The sequence below is a fragment of the Trichoderma gamsii genome, assembly GCF_001481775.2.
Source record: "Trichoderma gamsii strain T6085 chromosome Unknown Scaffold_32.2, whole genome shotgun sequence".
NCBI lineage: Eukaryota > Fungi > Ascomycota > Sordariomycetes > Hypocreales > Hypocreaceae > Trichoderma > Trichoderma gamsii.
This window is the reverse complement of record NW_020171369.1, coordinates 159,282-181,033: the sequence shown is the minus strand read 5'-3', so window position 1 is coordinate 181,033 and position 21,752 is coordinate 159,282. Positions and strand designations below refer to the sequence as shown.

General features: G+C 44.5%; 8 protein-coding genes across 8 annotated transcripts; 3 read left to right on the top strand and 5 right to left on the bottom strand.

Moving 5' to 3' along the window:
* Window positions 1–287: 287 nt before the first annotated feature.
* On the bottom strand, window positions 288–1,001 carry TGAM01_v208066 (mitotic spindle checkpoint component mad2; the record flags this gene model as incomplete). Its single annotated transcript, XM_018810719.2, has 3 exons — window positions 288–671; window positions 774–919; window positions 995–1,001. 3 exons carry the CDS (start codon window positions 999–1,001, stop codon window positions 288–290), a joined length of 537 nt encoding a protein of 178 aa, XP_018656060.2.
* A 37-nt stretch (window positions 1,002–1,038) lies between these two features.
* On the bottom strand, window positions 1,039–1,474 carry TGAM01_v208065 (mitotic spindle checkpoint component mad2; the record flags this gene model as incomplete). The annotated part of the gene is made up of 2 exons (XM_024550240.1): window positions 1,039–1,132; window positions 1,314–1,474. 2 exons carry the CDS (start codon window positions 1,472–1,474, stop codon window positions 1,039–1,041), a joined length of 255 nt encoding a protein of 84 aa, XP_024405010.1.
* A 3,133-nt stretch (window positions 1,475–4,607) lies between these two features.
* On the top strand, window positions 4,608–6,279 carry TGAM01_v208064 (hypothetical protein; the record flags this gene model as incomplete). Its single annotated transcript, XM_018810718.1, has 3 exons — window positions 4,608–5,466; window positions 5,559–5,914; window positions 6,016–6,279. The coding sequence occupies 3 exons, from the start codon at window positions 4,608–4,610 to the stop codon at window positions 6,277–6,279; spliced, it is 1,479 nt and encodes a 492-aa protein (XP_018656059.1).
* Window positions 6,280–6,879: 600 nt separating this feature from the next.
* TGAM01_v208063 (hypothetical protein) lies at window positions 6,880–8,923 on the bottom strand (the record flags this gene model as incomplete). The annotated part of the gene is made up of 5 exons (XM_018810717.1): window positions 6,880–6,935; window positions 6,985–7,704; window positions 7,923–7,937; window positions 7,995–8,429; window positions 8,494–8,923. 5 exons carry the CDS (start codon window positions 8,921–8,923, stop codon window positions 6,880–6,882), a joined length of 1,656 nt encoding a protein of 551 aa, XP_018656058.1.
* A 2,990-nt stretch (window positions 8,924–11,913) lies between these two features.
* On the top strand, window positions 11,914–12,791 carry TGAM01_v208062 (hypothetical protein; the record flags this gene model as incomplete). Its single annotated transcript, XM_018810716.1, has 2 exons — window positions 11,914–12,153; window positions 12,393–12,791. 2 exons carry the CDS (start codon window positions 11,914–11,916, stop codon window positions 12,789–12,791), a joined length of 639 nt encoding a protein of 212 aa, XP_018656057.1.
* A 257-nt stretch (window positions 12,792–13,048) lies between these two features.
* On the bottom strand, window positions 13,049–13,420 carry TGAM01_v208061 (hypothetical protein; the record flags this gene model as incomplete). Its single annotated transcript, XM_018810715.1, has 1 exon — window positions 13,049–13,420. The coding sequence occupies one exon, from the start codon at window positions 13,418–13,420 to the stop codon at window positions 13,049–13,051; it is 372 nt and encodes a 123-aa protein (XP_018656056.1).
* Window positions 13,421–16,107: 2,687 nt separating this feature from the next.
* TGAM01_v208060 (hypothetical protein) lies at window positions 16,108–17,526 on the bottom strand (the record flags this gene model as incomplete). Its single annotated transcript, XM_024550239.1, has 4 exons — window positions 16,108–16,721; window positions 16,784–16,971; window positions 17,042–17,344; window positions 17,432–17,526. 4 exons carry the CDS (start codon window positions 17,524–17,526, stop codon window positions 16,108–16,110), a joined length of 1,200 nt encoding a protein of 399 aa, XP_024405009.1.
* Window positions 17,527–19,316: 1,790 nt separating this feature from the next.
* On the top strand, window positions 19,317–19,844 carry TGAM01_v208059 (hypothetical protein; the record flags this gene model as incomplete). The annotated part of the gene is made up of 3 exons (XM_018809233.1): window positions 19,317–19,564; window positions 19,626–19,732; window positions 19,786–19,844. 3 exons carry the CDS (start codon window positions 19,317–19,319, stop codon window positions 19,842–19,844), a joined length of 414 nt encoding a protein of 137 aa, XP_018657607.1.
* Window positions 19,845–21,752: the final 1,908 nt, after the last annotated feature.

Here is a 21,752-nt window from a genome sequence, read left to right as displayed (position 1 = left end):
TAACCCAATAGATGAAATATCACACAGAAAGTCGGATACCAATAAGAGAAATATTCATCAACATTTTACCAGCAGCTTCAGTCACACTAAATGTGTCGATAGATACGTGAAGCTTTATGATGCACCGATATATCCCATTCCCGTCCAACGCCATAAGAAGCCCAACGTCATGCCTAGCGGGCGACCCAACTGACATGCAAGGCCTCATCTTCGTAATGTTACAGATCCAATTACCTTTTAACCCTTCCCCTTTCTATCCAGTTATACTCCATCGCAATTAAATCCCATTACTCTCCCAATCTGTAGCTGACAATCGTATCGACGCGATGATTTGCCGTGCTGAAGCCCCTCAACTGCACCCTCTCGCCGTTTTGAATCTCCTTGGCGTCGGAGTCTCCCCACTCGACGGGGACGTCGCTGTCGGCGTCGGCGTAGACTAGGACGTTGAATGTGCAGTCGCCGTTGAGCTGGGGGAGGAAAGTGACGGAGGCGGTGATTTGGCGGAAGATGGCGGCGATTTCGGCCTGGATTTCGGATTCGGGCTTTTCTTTGTCGGCGAAGAGGGTGGTGTTGGCGGAGGAGTTTTCTTGTTGCTGTTGTTCGTCGATTGGGGCGGAGGGGTCTGTTGTGGATGGTTTGAGTTTTGATTTGGTTGGAGCTGAGATTTGGACCTGTTGTCGTGTTACTTTGTTAGATATGTATAGATGTGCAGGATGATGGAGAACTCGTATGTGGAAGGAATTTGCAAAGAGGGAGACCGTAGTATGACGTACATCGAATTGCCATCGCTCAACGTGCTCGCCGGTGTCTTTGTCGGTGATGACGATGACGAGCTTGGAGATTTTGCCGCCGACCATCCATTTGTCGAGCTGGCTCATGATTTTCTTGATGTAGGCTTTGACTTGGTCGTCGGCCGAGACTAGAATCGCGTAGACGAGAGAGGGTCAGTCGGTCTGAGAGTAAAGTGGTGGAAGCAAGGGAGGTGTTTGTGTACCCAGCATGTTGAGGCCATATTTCTTGACGCTGTGGAGATGGGTGTTAGCTGATGATGTTCATTAATTGAGCTCTGAGGAGAGGGAGAATGGTATCGTACGCTGTGAAGTCTTCGGCTGGGTAGACGCCTCGTTGGAATCTGTCATGACGCGATCAGTTCTTTGTCTCGGGCTTGATATCGTTCTCTGGGAGTCGGTCTTCGTACAGGATCGTATGTATCGAGTATTGGAACTGTTGAACGACAGAGAATTGATTCAATTAGCATCTGCGCGTCTGAAAAAATTGGGCAAGGGAGGTTTCTGGGGAGAAGCCTTACAAACTCAGCTACTAGCCTTGAGCTGCCCTTGAGCGACAGCTTGTGCACCTTGGATTCGTCCTTGCCCTTGCTCTTTGACTTGTCCTTGAGCTTTTCCTTGTCCGCGGGCCGCTTCTCTTTGGGTGCTGATGCCTTTGAGGACGTCTTTCTTATGTCTGTCTCCATGGCTGTGGGTGCTGGACTGGGGAAAAGGGAGAAAAAAAGAGAGAGAGAGAGAAAAGAGGTCGTTGGTGTAGGGATGGTGATGATGTATTCAGAAAAAAAAGTGGTTCAGCCCGATTCTCGACTGTTTACTTTTGGCGTTGCTTGGGTGCTATGCGAGGCTGCGGGGTTGCAGGGGGTTTAGTGGAAGGGTTTAGTTGCTTTAGTGCTTTAGCGGAAGCTTTAGTGACCTCCAGGGCTTGATCGACGTTGATGGCCTTGACTTATGGATTTACTTGCTGCATGGATTGATGGGATTAAAAGAGGAGGAGGGTAAGGAACAGAGGTAGCACTTTAGTATTACTAGATTGAAAGACGCAATTGAATATTTATTACATGATTTTGACAATGTATACTTATGATAATGCCTCAGGCAACTCCGTCATATTGCTGCTCTTGATGCCATTCTACCACCAGCTTTTCCAACTTCTCACCTACACATTCTCACTTACAACTTCTCACTTACAGCACCGTCACACCACGAACATGCGCCCTCGCTGGTCGCGGTATCGTCCCTCGCACTCGCTGCCTCTCCATTGCTGCAGCCCGCTCTGCCATCTGACGATTCTGAATCGCCATCCTGGCCAGCCAATAAGGGTCTGAGCCATGAGCAAAGTACTCACTGACATCGTCCATGTCCATCCCAGCGACATATTCATTGAGGACCTCTAGCTCTGGAATAGGGGCTACTGGGGGTGTCGCTCGGGCTTGACGAGTCCTACATGGAGCTCTATTTGGAGCTGGAACTCGCGCACATCTGCAGCCTCCAGGATCTTCTGGATCAGTAGGCTGAGGCTCATCCTCTACACTTGCAGATTGTTCGTCGGTGCTTCCGTCAACTCTCGCTGCATAGTGCGCTACAATGACGCGCAGCAAGATGACGAGACTGACAAGAAGCGGAATCGTCTGCGCGCTGGTGTTTACCCCGTTGATATTGTCGAACTGGTTCCATTGCAGCGTCAACTCAATGGCCGCAATGTGAAGCCCGTAGACGACCAAATTCGATATGCCGCGCATGGTCCGAAGCAGATCCTTTTGTTCTTGCCTGGCGCGTTTTCGTCTTGCAATGCGTTCCTGGTCGTCCCGCTCTCGCCTGATGGCTCCATGTCAGATTCCAGACTGTGTTCTATGAATCATTTCTTCAGCAAGGGGAAATGGAGAGTGAGGCTGACTGTCTTCGATGACTTCCCCTTCGGCGGTGTCGCCGATGTATCAGAAACTGACCATCCCAGAATCCCGTCCAAGAGAGCGCAATGGCTACGCAGATGAGGATAATGGCGACGTAGATGACGATGTTGACCACTATGAACGCAGAGTTGCCAAGCTTGATTTTGGCGAAGAAAAAGCCGTACTGCTCGCACTGGCGTCCTTTGGTCGGTATATAGGTGGCAAAGAACCAGACCCCGATAGCTGAGATGACTGTGAGAAGGATCATATTCGAGATACCATAAACCGGCATCTTGATTTCTCCCGCCCACTTCAGCGGATCCCACCTGGGGTCACAACAAGAGAGCGTGTTCCAGACATATATCGGTATCAGAAAGATGTAGCATCCGGCGGCGAGCTGGAGTACGATATAAACGTCGGCGGGTTGGACGTCCTGGCTGGCAATCGCGACGAGCAATCCGAGAATGATCCCTCCAGACAGAAGAAGGCCCAGAAGCCGTATATCAGAGACGTCCGTTTCGTCAAAGAATTTGACCAATATCTCGCCGAACCACTGGATGTAAATTCCTAGTCGAATACCCAAGCCGTACATGTCAGGACGCCCCTGGTGTCCGCATGAGGCCATCGCGGTGAGTCGTGATTGCAGCAGACATATCTGTAGCCCTCTTCAAGAGGAGCAGAGAAAGTCTGGAGCACCAACTACATGGTCGACTTATCAAGATGGCAGAGAAGTCAACAGTCTCAAGCTGTCACAGGCGTGGTCATTTGCTGCAGCTCGCCTTGCTGCAGAAGATTTCGCGCTGCCTTTAACCTTAACAGACGGGCTTCCTCTCCGGTTGGGCAAACGCGAGCAATCTGCCTCTGGCGTCCGTCAGTAGCGCAGTTATATGTTACATCTCCAGGGCATTGCTTGAAACCTCAGCATTGGCCAGGCAGCGGATGAGGCAAGCGAGGCGAGCTGGTGCGTGGTGTAAGTGCGGACACGCCATCATTATTAGACGAGGTAACATTCGGCATGACAAAGCGTGAAGGGCTGTCTATTTGCGTTGATTACACGTTGGCATCTTTCGGAGCAATTTGACAGCTCAAACCTGGTATATGAAACACGCGGCCGTGTTTGTCAAGGCGACCCAAGTGTAACCATTTAGTTAACACATTAGGCATCCATTCTGCAGCTATGGATGGTGAAGCTTTACTATTGAGCTACAAAGGAAATCCCATGGCTGTGCATGTAATTTTGTTGCCTGAAGATGAGAGAACTTTCAGATTCGATATTGCTAGGTCCACCAAGTGGAGGCAAGGAAGGGGTGATATGAGATTCAGGGGAGATGCTGATACTTTACCCTTTGCGATGGAAGTATTACAGAAAGGCAAAAATTGGTATATACCCGATTATTGCGCACACATACTGGTAAAAGTAATTCACGTATACGGTGATGCGACAATAAATAATAATACCTCATGTATCATCACAGGGCAGTCAATCGTTCTCGCCGCTCCCACTATGAAGGAAACCTCCATTACTACAATGCATTTCCATGGAAACCTGATGCACTCACTATATTGTAAAGCTATTGTGTGGGTAATTAATTTTCTTTTCAAGTCTATGACCGGCGCACATATGTCATGTAGTGTTCAAATCGACCAAACTTGAAGGCGGATTGGCTTATAGATTAACTTTGGAATGGCGGACTGTGGGAGAGATAAAGAGCCACCACTTTTCTCGGCCAGCAAGCCACCAGACCTAACCGAAGAGACATGCCCACAGATAATTATTGGAGACATAGAAAGGAATAAACCTCTCGTGCCTCCTGTTCAACAAATCTCGTTCGAAATCCCAACGCTTCTACATGGTCGAACTCACATCTGCCAACGTATACCCCTGTATTGCACCATTACTGAACACATCACCACTTCAGTTCATCACTTCATGTCTACATTATCTAGTCAAAAGCAATGTGGTCCTGCACTAGATGCCTTGCCCACAGAAATTCAGCTTCTTATCTTAAAAGCCCTGGTGAAAGACGGCTACACGCTGAGCCATTTGGCTGCAGTATCTCGAGATTGGCAAGCAGAGATTGAGCGATATAACTTTGCTCGAATCAAATTGACGCCATCGCGACTCGCCGGTTTTGGCCCAATGGTTCATCGCAACCGGGCTCTTGTTCAGTATATCTGGCTCTGCTTGGAGCTGGAGGAATACGATTGTACCAAATGCGCCCCTACTGGAAGACTCTCAGAAGACGAAATGGTAGAAATGTATGCTATCAACGATACAACCCACGGTCCTATCACCACAGCATTCGAAAACCTGTTTGCAGTTCTTAGTACATGGGATCCCAACGGCAATTTGACGCTTGATATTAGTGTCTACTCGCACAGTGACTCAAAGCATTGGTTCAAATATCTTACTTTTATGCCTGACATCTCTTCAGATGAGCTAGGTGATGATGTTATAGAGCAGACGACATTAGATCAAGTCCATAATGACCCTCAACATGGCTGGGGTGGTGTTTCTGGGTACTCTGCTCCGCATGAGAGGGCTCTCCACAGAATATTCCATGCCATTATGGACGAGGGACCGTTTGAGAGCGAGAAGTTGGAGCTTAAATGGTGGGATCAGCTTCCATCGGTGCGTGTGGTAACCAAATTGCTTCTCCGGCAACAGAACCGTCGGAGATGGAGGCCTGACGCGCTTGCACACATGTTTGCTCGTTTTCCCAGACTTGAGGAAGTTCATTACGAGCCGTGGAGGGAATGGAGCTTTATCAAAAGAGATACTGATGCAAGTGAGTATTGGTTCATATCTATCTGCTCAAGTGTTAATTGCTTTCACTTTCTCTAGATACTCTATTGCTAAAATGCTGCATCTATTTTCTAGGGTATAAATATCTTTTCAAGTCTATTCAGCGATCCAACTTCCACCTCAAGAGACTGGTCATCTTCGAAAACTTCAATCAGCATTATCCGGCTTTCGAGCAGCGATTTTTGGACGGGGTTGATTTGACTGGATGCGAGAGTATACGCATCCCAGATCCAGACGTTAGCCGGATAATCGCAGCCACCAGCCTTAGGCTTGAGCATCTCGCAGCATCTTTCATTGTGGATGCCATCCATTTTTTCGAGATTGAGCCCCTCCCGGTGTGGTCAAATCTCACCTCGCTTGTGCTTACTTCAAAAATACTTGCACCCAACGAGAATCCGATCGAGATTGAGAGTTTGCTGCAGACAGCGGTGGTAAGGGCCATAAAGATGCCGCGGCTGGAAATCATGGAGATTTGGAATGGAAGAAGAGGGCTGGCGGCGCTTTTCCAATATCAGGTATTCGGAGCACGCAGCACGCTACGCTTACTTGGAGAGCCACATGGAGTTTCGCCATGAAATCTACAATCAAGGCCTGGAAAGCTGTTATGCATCATCACTACAGTGGTTGGACACTCGATGTGATTCACGAACGGCTGAGTGGAGCTGATATCAACAGTCACGGTGATGCAATTCACCACCTAAATCTTTCAAGCCAGGTCGTTCGGCCCATCTCGCTGCAACAGATTCAGAGAGAGCAGAAGGCTCTAGAGGGCATACAGAGTGTGTATACCAAGTGAGTCGTTGATAGCAGAAGCAAAGTGCCCCTGCGTAGTATGAGTTTAAGAGGATCTCTTGCCCGTCGATTCTTTTCGCGCCGCCCTCCAATGCCCAGGATGATGTTGAATTTGCATTTGCGAATTGTACGAGGCATTAAGATTGAGGGTGCCTGGCGAATAGAGCTATATTACTCTCAGAAGTTACTCCAGCTGTTTCTAAGCGTGCCACGAGAATAATTAGACTTGCAAAGTTGTCATTGTAATTCAGCTTGGACTCTATAGCTGGATTAAAAATTTTAGTATACTAAAGATCCTAGACTTTAGGGCGATCTACGGGCAAAGGATAACAATAAATACCACCGCTGAACAAGAACTAGTATATCGTGATACTCTATTCATTGTACGTTAACGACCGGCTGCCAGAATCATCGAACGTAGGAAGTAGACTTATATATCTGGTTGGTGTTTCTGGATCGCGGTGAGCAGTTGGCTTTCTCAGGTTGTGGAATCATGGAAAAGAGATTCAAATATGAATAACTAAGAACTCGATGGTGAAAACAAAGTGCCACTATGTATTATCAATCTTCAGCTAACTACAACCAACTGCTAAACTGCCATTATTCAAGACGACATTGATGAAGCCTGACGCCATAATTTGGTCTGCGATTTAAATGGACCTGAAGTCACCGTATCAAGTTTCGTACGCAGTATATACTTGCAACGTACTATGGTAGGTCCCGAATTCTTCATCGAAGCTGTTTCTCACGGGGTAGGCCATGTGTCCAGGTTCGCTCTTACGTCGCTTTATGAGTTCATGTTCTCTGCTTATACGGCTACTTCTTTGGGCGTCAGAGACGATTGTATCGCAGGACTCGTGGTCATATCCCCTTGGGCAAGATTCTTTCTTGCTCTCTCTTAGCCAGCTGCGGTTTTCTTCGGCTTTATAATTGCCTGGCCGCATTTCCGGCCCTTCGGTTGTATCCAGAATCGGAAGAGACAGGACAGCGAGATCTTTGAGGTGACCAGCAATATGTTCGTGCAGCGGCCGATACGGATTGTCTCCTGCGACCTCGGTCGAGATACTCCGCTTAGGCATATCTAGAGAAAAATCGCATAAAGGGCACATATACTCATCATGAGGGAGATATCTCCATTGCTCAATCTCCAGAACACGCAGCTCATGCTCATCCGGTATAACGGGATGGCTGTCTTTGTCATTCATGTGCTCTCGAAAGCTTTCAACGTCTTTGAAGTGGATAGCGTCATGGCCAGTATCGCAGATCCAGGAGGCCGGGTGAATTCTCCTAGTCCACTCATGAGAGTGCATTTTATTCATGTGTTCGATCCATCGCTCCATACTAGCGAAAAAGAGCACTGGAGAGCGACATTGTTCCGAAAGGCAGACGAAAGGCTTTACATCTCTATTCACATGGAGTCTGAAATAGGCTAGTCAGAACATAGGCTAAGATTGTAGGGGCGATAAGGGGATACTTGCTCCCAGATCTCGGGGCGGCGGCTTAGGAATGAGGGAGTCGTCCCTTGTGCACAATACGAGCATATACCATCCTCAGCCTCTGGTGGCAGATGAAGTTTGGGAGGGTATTGGCACGTAGATGGACGCACAGAAGACCCTATATCTTTGGTTGGAAAAGCCGATTCAATACTTATGCCGCTGCAGGCTATATCGACGTTCAGTATTTTGCTCGTAACGACAGATTCTGTGGAAGCAGTACTACCTTCAATGCAATGAGGCAAAGGAGCAAGCGTGTAAAAAGACTGAGACTCAGGTGACTGTGGCGGAATGATGCGGCCTGGATATGCTTGATTGGTATTGGCTTGGTTCCATGCTCTTCGGGCTATCCTGGCCTTCAGCCTTTCGGCATCTTTAAACGTGCGACGTAAGCGTCTTCGGCGAATTGCAACAGATAGGGCTAGTTGATCGCAGAGCGAATGCCGCGCATGGGGGAACATTTGCCTGATAATGGAAAACATGCGACTTTTAATGTCCGCGGTTTTGTGAAATGGGAGAAACATGTCGAAGTTGAGATCATCATTCCGTCTAGATGCCTCTCGAATCATGTTTGTCAGGCCGTATAGCTCTTCGATCCCAACTCGAATGCCTTCGATCACCCCATAGCCTGTGTATAGGCGTTCTGTTTCGCCCGAAATCACTGAGCATAATTAGTCCACAAGCCATAAATATGATTGATAACCATCCATAGGAGAGAGGCATACCGTATTGTAAATCTTCCATGAGCACTTCGAGAGTACCTATAACCATGACTTTCACATCTTTGTACTCGTTGAAGAGGGAGTCCAGGTCATGAACGATATGATTAGCTAGATCAGCAGTCTCTGACATCCAACGAGTGAAAGACTCGTTCATGTGCATTATGAAATCGGCAATCTCTTTCTGACTTTCCACGGTAGTTTCTGGCTTGTCGGAAGCAGATGGTGGATCCTTTTGACTCATTTGGCGTCCAAATAGCCCGACGCACGCCACAGCCAAATGGGAGACGTGTTTATTGTATATCTTATCATAGTCATACTCTTCAAACTCGAGGTCATCTTCGCTCTCTAAACTTAGTTCGCGGCTCTGATCAGAGCTTGCCACGTCATCATCGCCGTAAGAGGAGGCATCATCCTGTCTGCTGGCTTCTTGCATTGCGAGATCGCTATGAAACCAATGAGATGTGGAAGTTGCAAGTTGGTGTTGAAGAAGAAAGGAATCGCGCCTCTAGATTTTGCGTTCTTTCTCTGGAGCAGTCAGACCATGTGGTCATTCCGGCCGCAGTGGGAATCTCGGGTTTGCCAGCTGTTCTGACGTAAATCGAGACTTGCTGTCACACGCTAGTTTGTTTTTCGTGACTTGTGTTACTCGACACTATAATCAACTGAGTTGTGCTGAGAAGATTTGGTCTGTGAGCTATAGTGTCGCCGCATCTAATATGGAATGCGGTAGGCGTCGTGCAACGTAATATATAAGGTAGGGAAAAGAAGGATGTACGTAGTAATAAAGCGTGTTTGTTAGTTGTAGTACAGAAGCACGCTGTTCATAGTACAAAAACGCGCTGTTCTTGGTCCAAAACGCGCTGTTCATAGTGTACACAAATAAATAGGTAGGCTTTGAAAGCATTGGTACTATACTTGTGATCAAGCATCAATCAAAGAATGCGTGTGCCTGAGAGAGAGATTTTGAAAGGAATCTACGTTTTGTACAATATTTGTACATATACATTGAGAAACCCTCTTTCATACCTCTTGATTCACGTGCTGTAGTAGCCTTTCGGAAGTTTTAGTAGGACAAAGCACTTTTTCATATCATCATCAGGTTGTGCCCTGTTGTACAAATAGAGAACCCCTCTTTCGCTGGAGTTCTTTCAGTACATCGTAGCGACGTTCCCCGTACTCCTCGAAATCCTGTCGTTACTGCATTATTAGCTGGCCATCGCAGGAGCCATCCGAATCATATCGCATCTTTGCTTAGCTCTCCCTTGTTTATGAAGACTTGAAAGAAATCATTGCCATAATTGTTACGTTTCGACAAAGACTTATTCCTACAGTCGACGAAGGCTGCCCTGATTGCAGAGGCACACAACGGCCCGAGCCGCAGTCATTCATGAGCTCTGAATAGCATCTTGATTCTCACAAACATGAAAAAACCGAAAAAATCCCTGGCTCCATGTTGTGGGAGCTTTTCATCAGGATCCGTCCTGTTTTCTACCACGCGTTCCAGCAAAATGCTGCCAAAGTCTACACGCATTGTATAGAGCGCCATGTTGCCAAAACCAGTCGTGGTATCAAGCGAATGTTTTTCCGTTTGCCAAAAAGGAGTTTAGATCGCAGAATATTGGATGACTCTGGCTTCTCTCAATCTCTCTATTCTCTGCTAGAAATACTCGAAAACTTAGCCCCAGTTAGCTTTGGTCAAGGCCACACGGTTTAGAGAACAGATTGTACTTCCTTTGCTGAGTCCCAGGAGGTAATTATCATGCCAACCGTGATATATGTATATATATATGCCGCTAATTTAGTTTCAGGAACAACTGCACCTCAAATTTGCTAATCTCATGGCTATGCAAGATGAGTTAAACAAAGTCAACTTCGACCCTCAACAGCCCGCTGTATTGTCTCAGGAACGGGAAAAGCTTCATAATGGAGCTATCTCGCCCAATCAACTTTTTCGACCTCTGCAGACGCGAGTTACATCAATGTATCTCAAATATAATGAGTTTTGGTCCATATACAGCAGGCTTCTGAGCAAGCCCATCCAATCACTACAAGAACTTTCAGGGCACACTGAGTACCTTGAGACGGATGAAATACAATTCATCAAGCAAGCGTATGATTTCAACCTCCAAGCTCGAGAATTATATAGCTTACTTGCAAAGAATCTTCTATGCAAAGAAGCCCGTTCAGTTCAACTACACCTGTCGGGTTTCCTTTCTCCAGATGCAAACAACAGCTCTCAAGTATGTATTAGTACTGTTTGTGGGGTCACAAATTTGGACTCAGCCACATATAGACGGTTAGGCGAATTTTCTACAACAATTTTGCTCTTGTTTAGATCTAACAGTACCATAGGATGAACTTTTCCATGACAAATGCAGAGCACTTTCAAGACGAACAATTGCTTTGCGCTCAACATCATGGCTAGATCACCACTAGATCTGACGTTATAGGGACGAAGCAAGATACTACATATCAAGAAATTGCGACTCGCGACACACCTATGGGCCCTACACTCCGCGAACTGACATTGCGTCTAGGCCATGGCGAAATTTCTTATTGCCCCGGGCTCGAGGCAAAAGACAGGACAGAGCTTCAGTTCCTCATTGCCTGCTCGCTACTAAATCTTGATGGTAGCCATTGGATTCGATTAGGGTTACATGGCGATAGAATCTCTTTGCAAGGGGCAAAGGGGAAGTCTAAGGTGTCGAGATGCTGGGAACCGCACCTCAGTTGTACTCTATCAGCACCAGGGAGTGAAGAAGATGAAAGTTCGGCAATTTTATCCTTTGGTATTCTGCTCATGGAGACAGAAGCTGTCAGGGTCGCACCACTGATAGAGCCAGGCGGAGGCCGTCCTTATACTACTCTCTCCCTTGGCGGCATCCTAAGTAGGATCTTAGAAGATTGGAAAGGGGCAGTTGAAGACAGCTACCGGAGTATTGCTAATGCCTGTCTCCATTTTGAGGAAAATTTTGAGATTTTCTACGACCCATCAATGGACGGAAGAATAAGGCGAACTGGAGCAATCTATAAGCACATCGTCGCACCTCTTTTTCGCTTCGCTACCCAGAGATTTAGCAAATCACTGCCTCGAATGAATGGATTTCCGCTATCTGCTAAGAACTATCCAGCTTCCAAGAATGATACATCTTCATCGTCAAGGCCTGCAACTGATGCGACTCTGTTTGATGGCTTTGAGCCGACATCGCCTACTCGACAGTAAGCAGCAGCCAGAGCCGGCTTAGTTTTAGAAACGTATATTGACAGGTCCTGGAAATCCAGAGAAAGGGAACGCGCAAAAGTATTCATGGACAAGCTTCAAGCCTCCGCGGACTATATTCGAAGCGTAACTGAGAGCTCGAATATCTCTGAATCGCATTGGCGATTACAGAAGGGATTGCAATACTTGATACTGGTATCGATATGGAGAACGACACATTGGTAAAAACGGCTATCGAAGAAAATGACCGCATCATGGAGTGCTGTGGATTCGTGAGCGATCGTGAATCACTTCCAGATTCTCTAGATTACGAAGACTTCGACGGCCATGGGACACATGTCACCAGGTTGATATTGAAAGCAGCCCCATCAGCAGAAATCTTTATAGCCAAGATATCTAATGGTCGTAACATTGAACCTCAACGTCTTGACATCATAGCAAGGGTTAGTCATCATACACAAACGAGGCGAAAAAGATTGAAGAAGTGCTGACTAGCAGGTCTTTGTCAGGCTATCACATGGGCTAACCAGAAAAAGGTTGATATCATTTCAATGTCCTGTGGCATCAATACTCCAGACGAGGCGATAGACAAAGCAATTGAGACAGCGATTGAGAACAAAATCAGCATCTTCGCGGCAGCTGCTAATGGCGGTGGTAACAATTTGCGTCCATATCCTTCAAGAGGGGTGATGGTGTCCTGGCAATCCATGCGAGCGATGGCCTGGGCAATGATGGTGGGATTAGTCCCACGCCGATGAAGAACCGCGAAAACTTCTCGACGCTAGGTATAGCAATCCCGTCGAAGTGGAAGAAACAAGCTGTTGACATTTCCGGGACGTCCTATGCCACGCCTATTGCCGCATCATTTGCAGCGAATATGCTTGAACTGGCCCGATGCAAGGTCGATTTGAGCGAACATCAGCAGAATATGCTCCGCAAATACAACGGAGTTCGTCAAATCCTTCAGCTCATGGTTGGAAAGGACATCCAGCCGCGCGGCGGTTACGATTATATTGTGCCGGAAATTAATAACAAGTTGGAAGAGAGATCTCGGTTGCTTATAGACGAGATGTTCAATTAAATTTCCGTACGCAGAATACTGACCTGATAGCTGACTTTCCACTTGCTACGACTTTATCTTCATCATCAGCCTTTTGACAGCCTAGCGATACTTGATGCGTTGTTGACACAAACTACAAAATCGACGAGAGGACAAAATAGAGAATGAGAGATCAATTTTCTCGTAATTGAGGAGTGAGCTTCTGATAGAAACAAAATCAACAAATATTTCCAAATACTCCGAGAGAGAGAGAGAGAGAGAGAGCGTTGTTTAGACACCTAAACTCCTAGTATCTTTGGTGCCATCCAAACTTCATCACCCTCGGAATAACAAGCCAGTTCCGGTATGTCGTAATCCGCAGGCTTCACCACAACAAACTTTGCATCTGTCTCCGGAGAATTGCTGGAATTTTCGCCATAGAATGTAGCACCGGCAGTGACATATTGACTTTTGATCTCCTTTTCCCCAAATATACCCAAGAATCCCGACTTCTCATGATAGATTTTGACACATTGGATGCCAATAACGATGTCACTTGACTCTGTGAAAGTGAAGACAGAGTCGTTTTCTAAACCTCCCCCTAATTTCACACCCGCCTCAACATTGACCCCTCCAGGGTTACTCACGCCCTCTTCAAGGCTGCCTTTCATGTTTGTCGTTTGATCCATCCCAACGGTCACTCCTTTGCCAATCTTGAGCCCAGTAACCAAGTACACGGCCTTCTTATATCGCGAACCTTGCAAGTAGTCATCTACATCTGATAGCTTGAAACAATCCGAGATGTACTTGGGGGTGGGATAAAAGAACTGCGTTTTAAAGCTTTCGAATGAGTATCTGAGAAGAGAGACACGTGTTTGTTTGTTTTGTTTATTTGTTTTATTATTAATGTTTATTAAGTAAGCTAGTTATATAAATCCCTTTTAGGCAATAGGATAGTAAGAGCTATAGATTTAAAGTCTATATTTACTATATATTATATAAAATAAAGAAAAGTATTATATTAATTTATATTTATTATATTAATTTAAGTCTTAGGAGTAAGGCTATAAGGGCTTATATCTTTTACTAATATTTAAAAGTGCTTATATTTATTAGGGCTTAGTAAGTAAGTAAAGGGAGTAATATTTATATAAAGGTCTTTTTTAAAGACCTTTAGTAACTAGGGTTAAATTATTTTATATTTTATAAAATAGCCTTAAGTCCTTAATTTACTATACTTATAGGTAGGCCTAGTATTATAGCTAAATTTTTTATAGTATTTAATAAAGTTCCTATATTTTATTCTTTTTATATAAAGCTTATAAAATATAGCTTTTAGAAGTTAAAGCTTTAGGGGTTTAAGGAGAGCGTTTAGCTATTAGTATTTATAATAAGGTAGTTAATTTTAATCTTAATTTAACTCCTAGAGCTATTTTCTTTTACTTTTAGCTTACTTTTTAATATAGGTTATTATTATAGACTTAAATAATAATATAAAAAGCTTTAATTTTTCTTTTATAAGTTTATTTATTACTTTATTTTTATATATATTTTTATACTTAAGTACTTAAGTTACCTTAGTGTGGATTTTTAATTTTAAATTTTTTATAACTTTTCTAAGGCTTATATAAGTATTTTATAAAGAGTAAAGTATTTAATTAAAAATCCTATTTATTACTGCTAAGTTATTTAAAAAAAAAATAATTTTATTAATACTTAAGTTTAGTTAAGCTCTTTTTTTAATAAGTTTAATTACCTTATAGGCTTTAATTACTTTTATATTATATATTTTAATATTAAGAAAGTATTTATTAAACTTAGTAACTTAAGCCTTATAAAAGGTAATTACTTTTTATTTTATATTATTAAACTTATTTTATAAGCTATTTAAGTAAGTAATTAAGGTAAAGTTTAAGAGGCTATTTAGTATTTTAAAGTAACTTTTAATTACTTTTTCCTTTTTAATTTCTTTAAACTTAAGACTAAGAAGGACTGCTTTATTATTATAAGTAAAAAGGGAGGGTTTAACTATATATTTTACTAAGGCGGCTATACACTAGAGTTTAATTAAGGGGGCCCTTACTAATCTTTTATTTACTCTTTTATTAATAAAGTAATTTTTATTTAAGTAAGTAAACTTAACTTTAACTTAAACCCTTACTTAAGCTAAAGCTAATAAGGCCTTTAAAATACTTAACTCCTTATATATAACCTTTAAGTTAATTATTTTTTATACTAAGACTATAGCTTTTACTACTGCCTTAATAGCCTTATTTATTTTTTTAATTAAATTATTTATATTAATATTAGTAATTTTAAAAGAGTTAAATTAATATTATTTTATTAAGCTTAGCCACTAAGCATTTAACTTATTGAATACTACTACGATTCTGGGACTGTGTCTTTTTGTATTTGTTGAAGTATATATATCCTTCGCCGACTGCACCACGAAGTGTTACGCATCCATTTGTACGACTTTAAAACCTGTTTTCCTAACCTTTGTAGAGATAAACTGCCCTCAATACATATACACTGTATACTTACTTGAAAGGGACTCCAGTAACACGGGCGGAACGGAGTTTTGGGCGAGACTCAGCGGAAGCCATAGCGCTTGTAGCATGTATTAGCTGCCCACTTTGTGTTGCTTTCTTTTGTGTATCGTGACGTACGTACTCGTACCTACTGCTTTCTGGAGAATAATTCACTCTCCAAAAGCCCAAATATTACAAATGGTCTGTATTTGGCTACTTTGTATTTCTCAAACCTGTTTCCCGATTCTTCCCGAGCATATCCTTCCGAAGATCCTGTTTCACAGCATATGACTCGGAAAGAAGCTCTCCTTTTTACTACAACCATGGCTTGAAAATGCCTCTGACGAGTCTGTTTATACCCATTTCCCTTTTGGGAAACTGCATAGTATCCAATCCAAAGACGATTTCTAGGACATTTTTCACCCCATCGACGAGGTATAGTCTAAGACGAAGCCTCGCTTAGAACAGCAAAGGAGCTAATATGACATTCGCTGTTCATTACTATCCTTGAGTAAATAGTTGTGAATTGGCAACAGGCATAGGAGCACCTGAGCAGGGATGGTTACTTGCGATTAGCCCGTGCATTATTAGTGCCTTCACTACTGCGCAAGATATCTTGAAATAATTGTTATTTAGCATTGTCCACTTGTCGAAGCAGTGGAACACATGGCGTTGCCATTCGCGACTTTTGCTCCTACTAAGCGGCTAGATAATAAGCCTTTTCAAAAAAAAAAAAGGTGTTTTCTACATCTCGTAGAAAAAAAAAATCCAAATATAATTTATGTACATTATTTTGAGCTACATATACTATAGTATACTCCCTAACCCTAGTTTTGAGAGACATAGAGGGCAGCAACGAGGCATTGAAGGGCGCTGCTCTGGCTGCTGGCCGTAGCAGAGCCAAGAACATACGGACCACCCCAATCAGCGCCATTAAAGCAGTCGCCTGACTCGACGGCGAGGTCGTTTTGCCAGATGGACTGGGCGTTCTTTTCCAAGAATGCTTTGTAGGCAGGGTAAGGCTGGCTATGATACAGCTTCTGGAGGTTTCTAGCAAAGACACCCTTGAACTGGAGGTTATCACCGCTGCAGTTGTGTGACAGATCGCAGCTGTCGGCAAGAATGCCGTTGCTGTCGACCAGATGAGCCATGGTGGCATTGGCAATGACGCTGGCTGATGTGAGGTAGGATGAGTCTCCCGTGGCAATATAGAGGTCTGCAAGGCCACCGATGACGACGCCCTGGTTGTAGGTCCAGGTTGGTTGGTTGTTGTCATTCACACAGGTGTTGCCGTTGACAGCGTCGTTGACAAGGCCTTGGCTGTTGACGAAGCCGACCTTTTGGAACCAGGTCCAAATTGTCTGGGCGGCACTAAGGTACGTCTGCTTTTGGCTGCTGGGAACACGGTTGGCGAGACCAGCACTGATGGCAAAGTACAGCTCTATTAATCCATGTTAGCCTCTTATATCTCCCCGTTGTCAGCTGCGAGATGAAGGAACCTACCATTGGGAATAGCCAGTGGGTTGTCGGTCTTGGCTTCGCCTTTGAACCAAGGGAGACCGCCGCAGTTGAGATTACCCCAGCCGGCGTTCATATCCTGCCAAATGGCAATGGATTCCGTGAGGTAGTCTTGGACTCCGGTGAGATCGTAGACGTCTTGCCATGCCAATCCCCACCAGCCTTCATCGTCGCTACATGTTTTATTATCCATTAGCCTCTATTCAATTGAATACTTATCTTGAAACAAGCAAGAATACTCACTAATGGCTTGCTAGAAAGCCTTGTTCTCTCTTTCTGAACTTGCCGGGAACGGTGTTTGCTGATCCCTTTGGCACAACAATCTTACGCCCGGTGCTGTCTAGTTGTATGACGCCATGAGAAGGCTGGCCTCCCTTGAGATAGGTGTTTTGCCACATCCCAGCGGTCCTGCTCTTGACACCACTGTCGAGCGCAGCCAGGCTGGCAACTGCTGTGATCATGACACCGGCTTGCCAGAAGTAGTAGGCGCCATTGGGGTAAAGGAAGAGGCCGATGTCCTCGTCGTACCATCGGAGAAGTTGGTCGCTTGAAAGCGAATGATTAGTACGGGCGACAAACCAAAATCATCGGACAGAAGCTCATGAAGGAAGCTCAGAATATGAAGGAGCTTACTTGGAGCAACCAGCGTTGACATCGTAGGACGTGTTATCGGCATAGGCGCCAGTCACTACCAAGGCGGTCAATGCAAGAAGTGTCTTTCTCGCCATAGTGTATGTGAAGACTGGCTAAAAAATATAACTTGATCCAACGACAACTCTCAAAGAACCGCCTCTCACATTAAGGGATGTGGGTGCTGCGACATCTAAATGTATGCCCATCTAAGTCCCTTTGTCCTTTTAGTTCATAATTAACTCAATAAGCAAATGAGTTCCTTGAATTAGAGATAAAATACCCCGTGCTTCAAGGCAAGTCATGCATGTGGGATTGCATTCGCGAAGTCTCCTTTTCCGGTATGCCGTGGTCACGAGGAACCCAGGCAGCAACTCCCTGTAGGCCGTATACGAGTCAGGGGGTCGGCAGGTTAACAAAGTGAGAAGCATGTATTCCATTCCTTTACAATCCTCCTATGGTTGGCACTAGTATTGATTCAGCCTGTTTGTGAAGGCCCGATGTTGATGCGATGGTGAGCAGTCAGCCCACCTTGAGGCACTCATGGCAAGGCTAACGATCCCACCAAGAATTGATCCTCAGGGCCGACGATAAACAAGTTTTGTCTCCGAAGGTCACATATCACTTATAAGCCCCTGCAGCTGGCTCCGATTCAACGTTCTTCTGAGCTTCAGCCATGAATACGTCGTGACAAATATCTCGCGTGCAAGAAGCTTGAATCTGCTGATAGAGCGTGGCTGTGGGCTGCATGGAAACTGCTATCATATCCCAGTAGACTCTTCAAAATGGCGGTAGGCGACTGGAGTGCTATAGGAAAAGTATTGCACCTACCGAAGAGCCGACGCCAAGACAGCGAATATCGGCAGATGCATCCATAGCAATGCTAGGCGCTAATGGCCATCTTTTCGCGCAAGATATGGCCATATGGATTGTCCTTCCTAGTGCGGACAAGTAGTGATTATGCATCCGATTTCGAACTTGCTGACCGTGGCCTAGGAATTCAAATACTAGCATGTTCTCATTGGCGCGGGAGTTTTCCATGCCAATATGCGGGGAGACCCCAGCAGTTGGATCATTTTACAGACTCCATTCCACAAATTGTGGAGAGCTATGGTCTCGGAGAATAGTGCTATAAGAAAGCCCAAGCTCTTCGGCATCTACATTTGATGCCATTAGTACCATCTGCATGTCGTAACGAGTGATTTCAATACGATTGAGAAATTGATAGAGACGGCAAACAGAATGGAGCCCCCAACATTATCCCGTCGACACCACCAGAATTAAGAAGCGGCGGCTTTCCACCTACATATGAGGAACAATTGATTCAAGAAAATTTGACAATTAATAGCAGCATTAACAAGATACAAGCAGTTTCTTTTTTGGCCAGCTCAAGGTGGAAGGTGTTGACAAGTGGTTGTTTGTCTATATTCCTTCGTCCCACATAGTTGCTAGAAGCTAGGCTCAACACTGCAATTCCGAATCCTTCTACTCGCCAAATCTTTCCTTTGCAATACTTTGCAGGGTTACTATGGCTGCCTAATGCTACTGAAATCCGGGGTATCAATTGCGCCTCCAAGCGTTTGGAAAGCGATGGTTTTGGTGCCTGAGCCATTTCACCAAGCCCCCGGTTCCAACTTACGGGACAGGCCATCGCGTTTATTCGGCACGTCTCTTGGAATAGTGAAAAGAAGAGATTTTAGTTTATACTATCCCTGCTGCTTAGAACAAGCTGGAAATGGTAGCATAGAAAGAGCAGACCACTGCTTGCGAGGCCTGTTGGCTTCCTGATCTGGCAGTGCTCCGGCATATTAAAGAAAAAGCCATGCCCACGATCTCTACGCCTTTTTAGTACGTTGCAACTGTGAAACGCCTTTTGTAGTCGCACATCATGCAGACAAAGAATCTCGCTGCACTGGCACTTGTTGCCCTGGGCCAGTTCATAGTAGGAGTATCTGCCAACTCTGGTTACGCAGGGAGCTGCACAAATATACAGATCTATCCTCCCGACGGCAATACCAACTACTGGAAGATTGCCGCGGACTGCAAGAACAACGCGGGGCAGACTAACCTGAATACCAAGATCAACATCAACTCGTGTTTCAGCAACTCAAACGGAGCCCTTGTTGCTCAGCTGAAGTAAGAAATACCTTGGCATCGTCGATCGCTTTGAAACAATCGCTCACGTGCATGTGTATAGTGGCGCTTTTGCATCGTCATGTACGAATGTGATACTCACAGGCACGGTTCTCAGCGCCAGTTGTCGCAACCAAGGAGGCGCCAGTGTCAATACATCGATAGATACAAGTAGGTTGATCCCAGCATAGCGTACTAATGCATTTATTGACATTTTTGCAAAGATAATGTTATTGGCAATGCAAATGGTGCTCTGTATTGCTTTAATCAGGGAAATTTATAGGCGATAAGAGTTCAAATGTTGCAGATGTCATTTTGTACATGTCCGAGGATTATTTTGGTGTAAATGGAAAGAGAATATAAAATCGTTTAAGCGCTGAATTAATACCGTCTTGATCAATAAAAGTTGGATCGAGAAGATACTGGCTCATTTGACAAGACGTAGTAGTACAAGTCCTAGGTGGCCCCGTCATGAATTTTCAGATGACGGCCGTGGAGATAAACTGTCTTGAAGCTAAACTAATTATACTTATCTTTCTCGTGTACTAATTTTGTCCATCAACGCTATGCAGATTCCATTCCATAACGAAAGCCGCCTCGGGAATCATCGCGTCCTGCAGAAGAGCGGATCCTGTTAATGGCGTATTAGTTTCAATACTTTCATTTTTCCCAAATAGGAACAATAATTTGACTTCCACTCATCCATATCTGGCATCAAGGCCATCGATTAACATACCGTAACCAATGCAATTGTAACACGGCTAAAAAGGCTTATGTGTTAATTCTTTTGGCAAACGAATATGATCTTACGATTAGTAGTACGATAGAAGTCAAGCATAGGAAGGGCAAAAGTGCACTGGTAGACTCATGTAATCCGGGTTTAAAATCCTCAAGCAATCAGGTACTTATTGTCAGCTACAACTAAATAGTTTGACCTAAGAATAACAAAATTGACAGAGCAGTTGGATAATAGTATACATGATAAGTAGCTTTATCCATGCGGACCGAATTAGACACCAGTATTCTATATGCAAGAACACAAGACAGTATTTGCTTCAAAGCGCATAGCAACAAGATAGGCGTACTGTACGCCTTTGTGTAAAAAGGAACAAGGCTCAATGCTAAACTGAATGCAAATATGAACGTTGACGTGCCGGCTCGCAACATCTTTAGGCCACGACCAGAGAGCAGCATTGGAAGAGTCGTCCTGTTGCTTTTTCGATCGCCCTCAATGTCATGGAAGTCTTGTATCTGAATTGATCCAAGGAACCAGATAGTAATAATGAGGTCAATGGAGATACCGATAGTCCAATCGAGCCCATGCCTTTCAAGCACTCGATTGAAGAGTCGCGTTAGGATGAGACAACTGAAAGAAAGAAAAAAGTTGCGCATGAACCAGGGATACCACCGCGGCCACACATAGCATACAAATATGAGCGCTTGAAAATGTAAAAGATGTAAAGTGGCCCAGATACCAAAATAAGAGTAAACATATATTGGTCCGAGAGTCCATGCCAGCTTCCACCGAGTTTTGGCCTGATCAATGCTGATCAGGCCAGCGGGAATTGGGCGATTTGGTTTGTTCAAGTAGTCTTCTTCAGGTGAAGAGGTCTGGTTTGCAATATCGAAAATATAGTTGCAGAGAAGGCCGTTGATCACGACATCAACAGTGGGCACCACAGACTCCGCCAGCAATATGGGTGAGCGGATAACCCTGAGGAGAAGGGCGCCGATAAAGATGAACGCGAAGCCAATGAAATTGGAGCGTATTAGTCGGACAGTGATGTCGAATTCTCGCTGGAAAAGCAAAGATGATGAAAACAATAGATGGTTCAAAGACCATGAATATTTGTCATGCATTTTGTTTGTAGATAGAGATGTCTTTAGTGAAATGTTGAGTATAAGACGAATCGAAAAGGTTCAAGGTGGTAACAGCGAAAGATCAAAAAAGAAGTATCAACTCGATATGAATCTTGGCTTCTAGTTCTCTGCCTAAAAATGAATCGATTGATCCATTATTACATTTTAGCTACTCATATTTATACTTCGAACCATAGCCTTTTCGTGAAAATTTGCCCTTAAGCCATTATCAGTTTTCGGCATGAATGTAACGTGTCTAGAGGCAACCATTTATAAGCGTTACACAACCATCGCGATTTGGCAATCAGGTTGACAAAAGTGTGGCAACCGA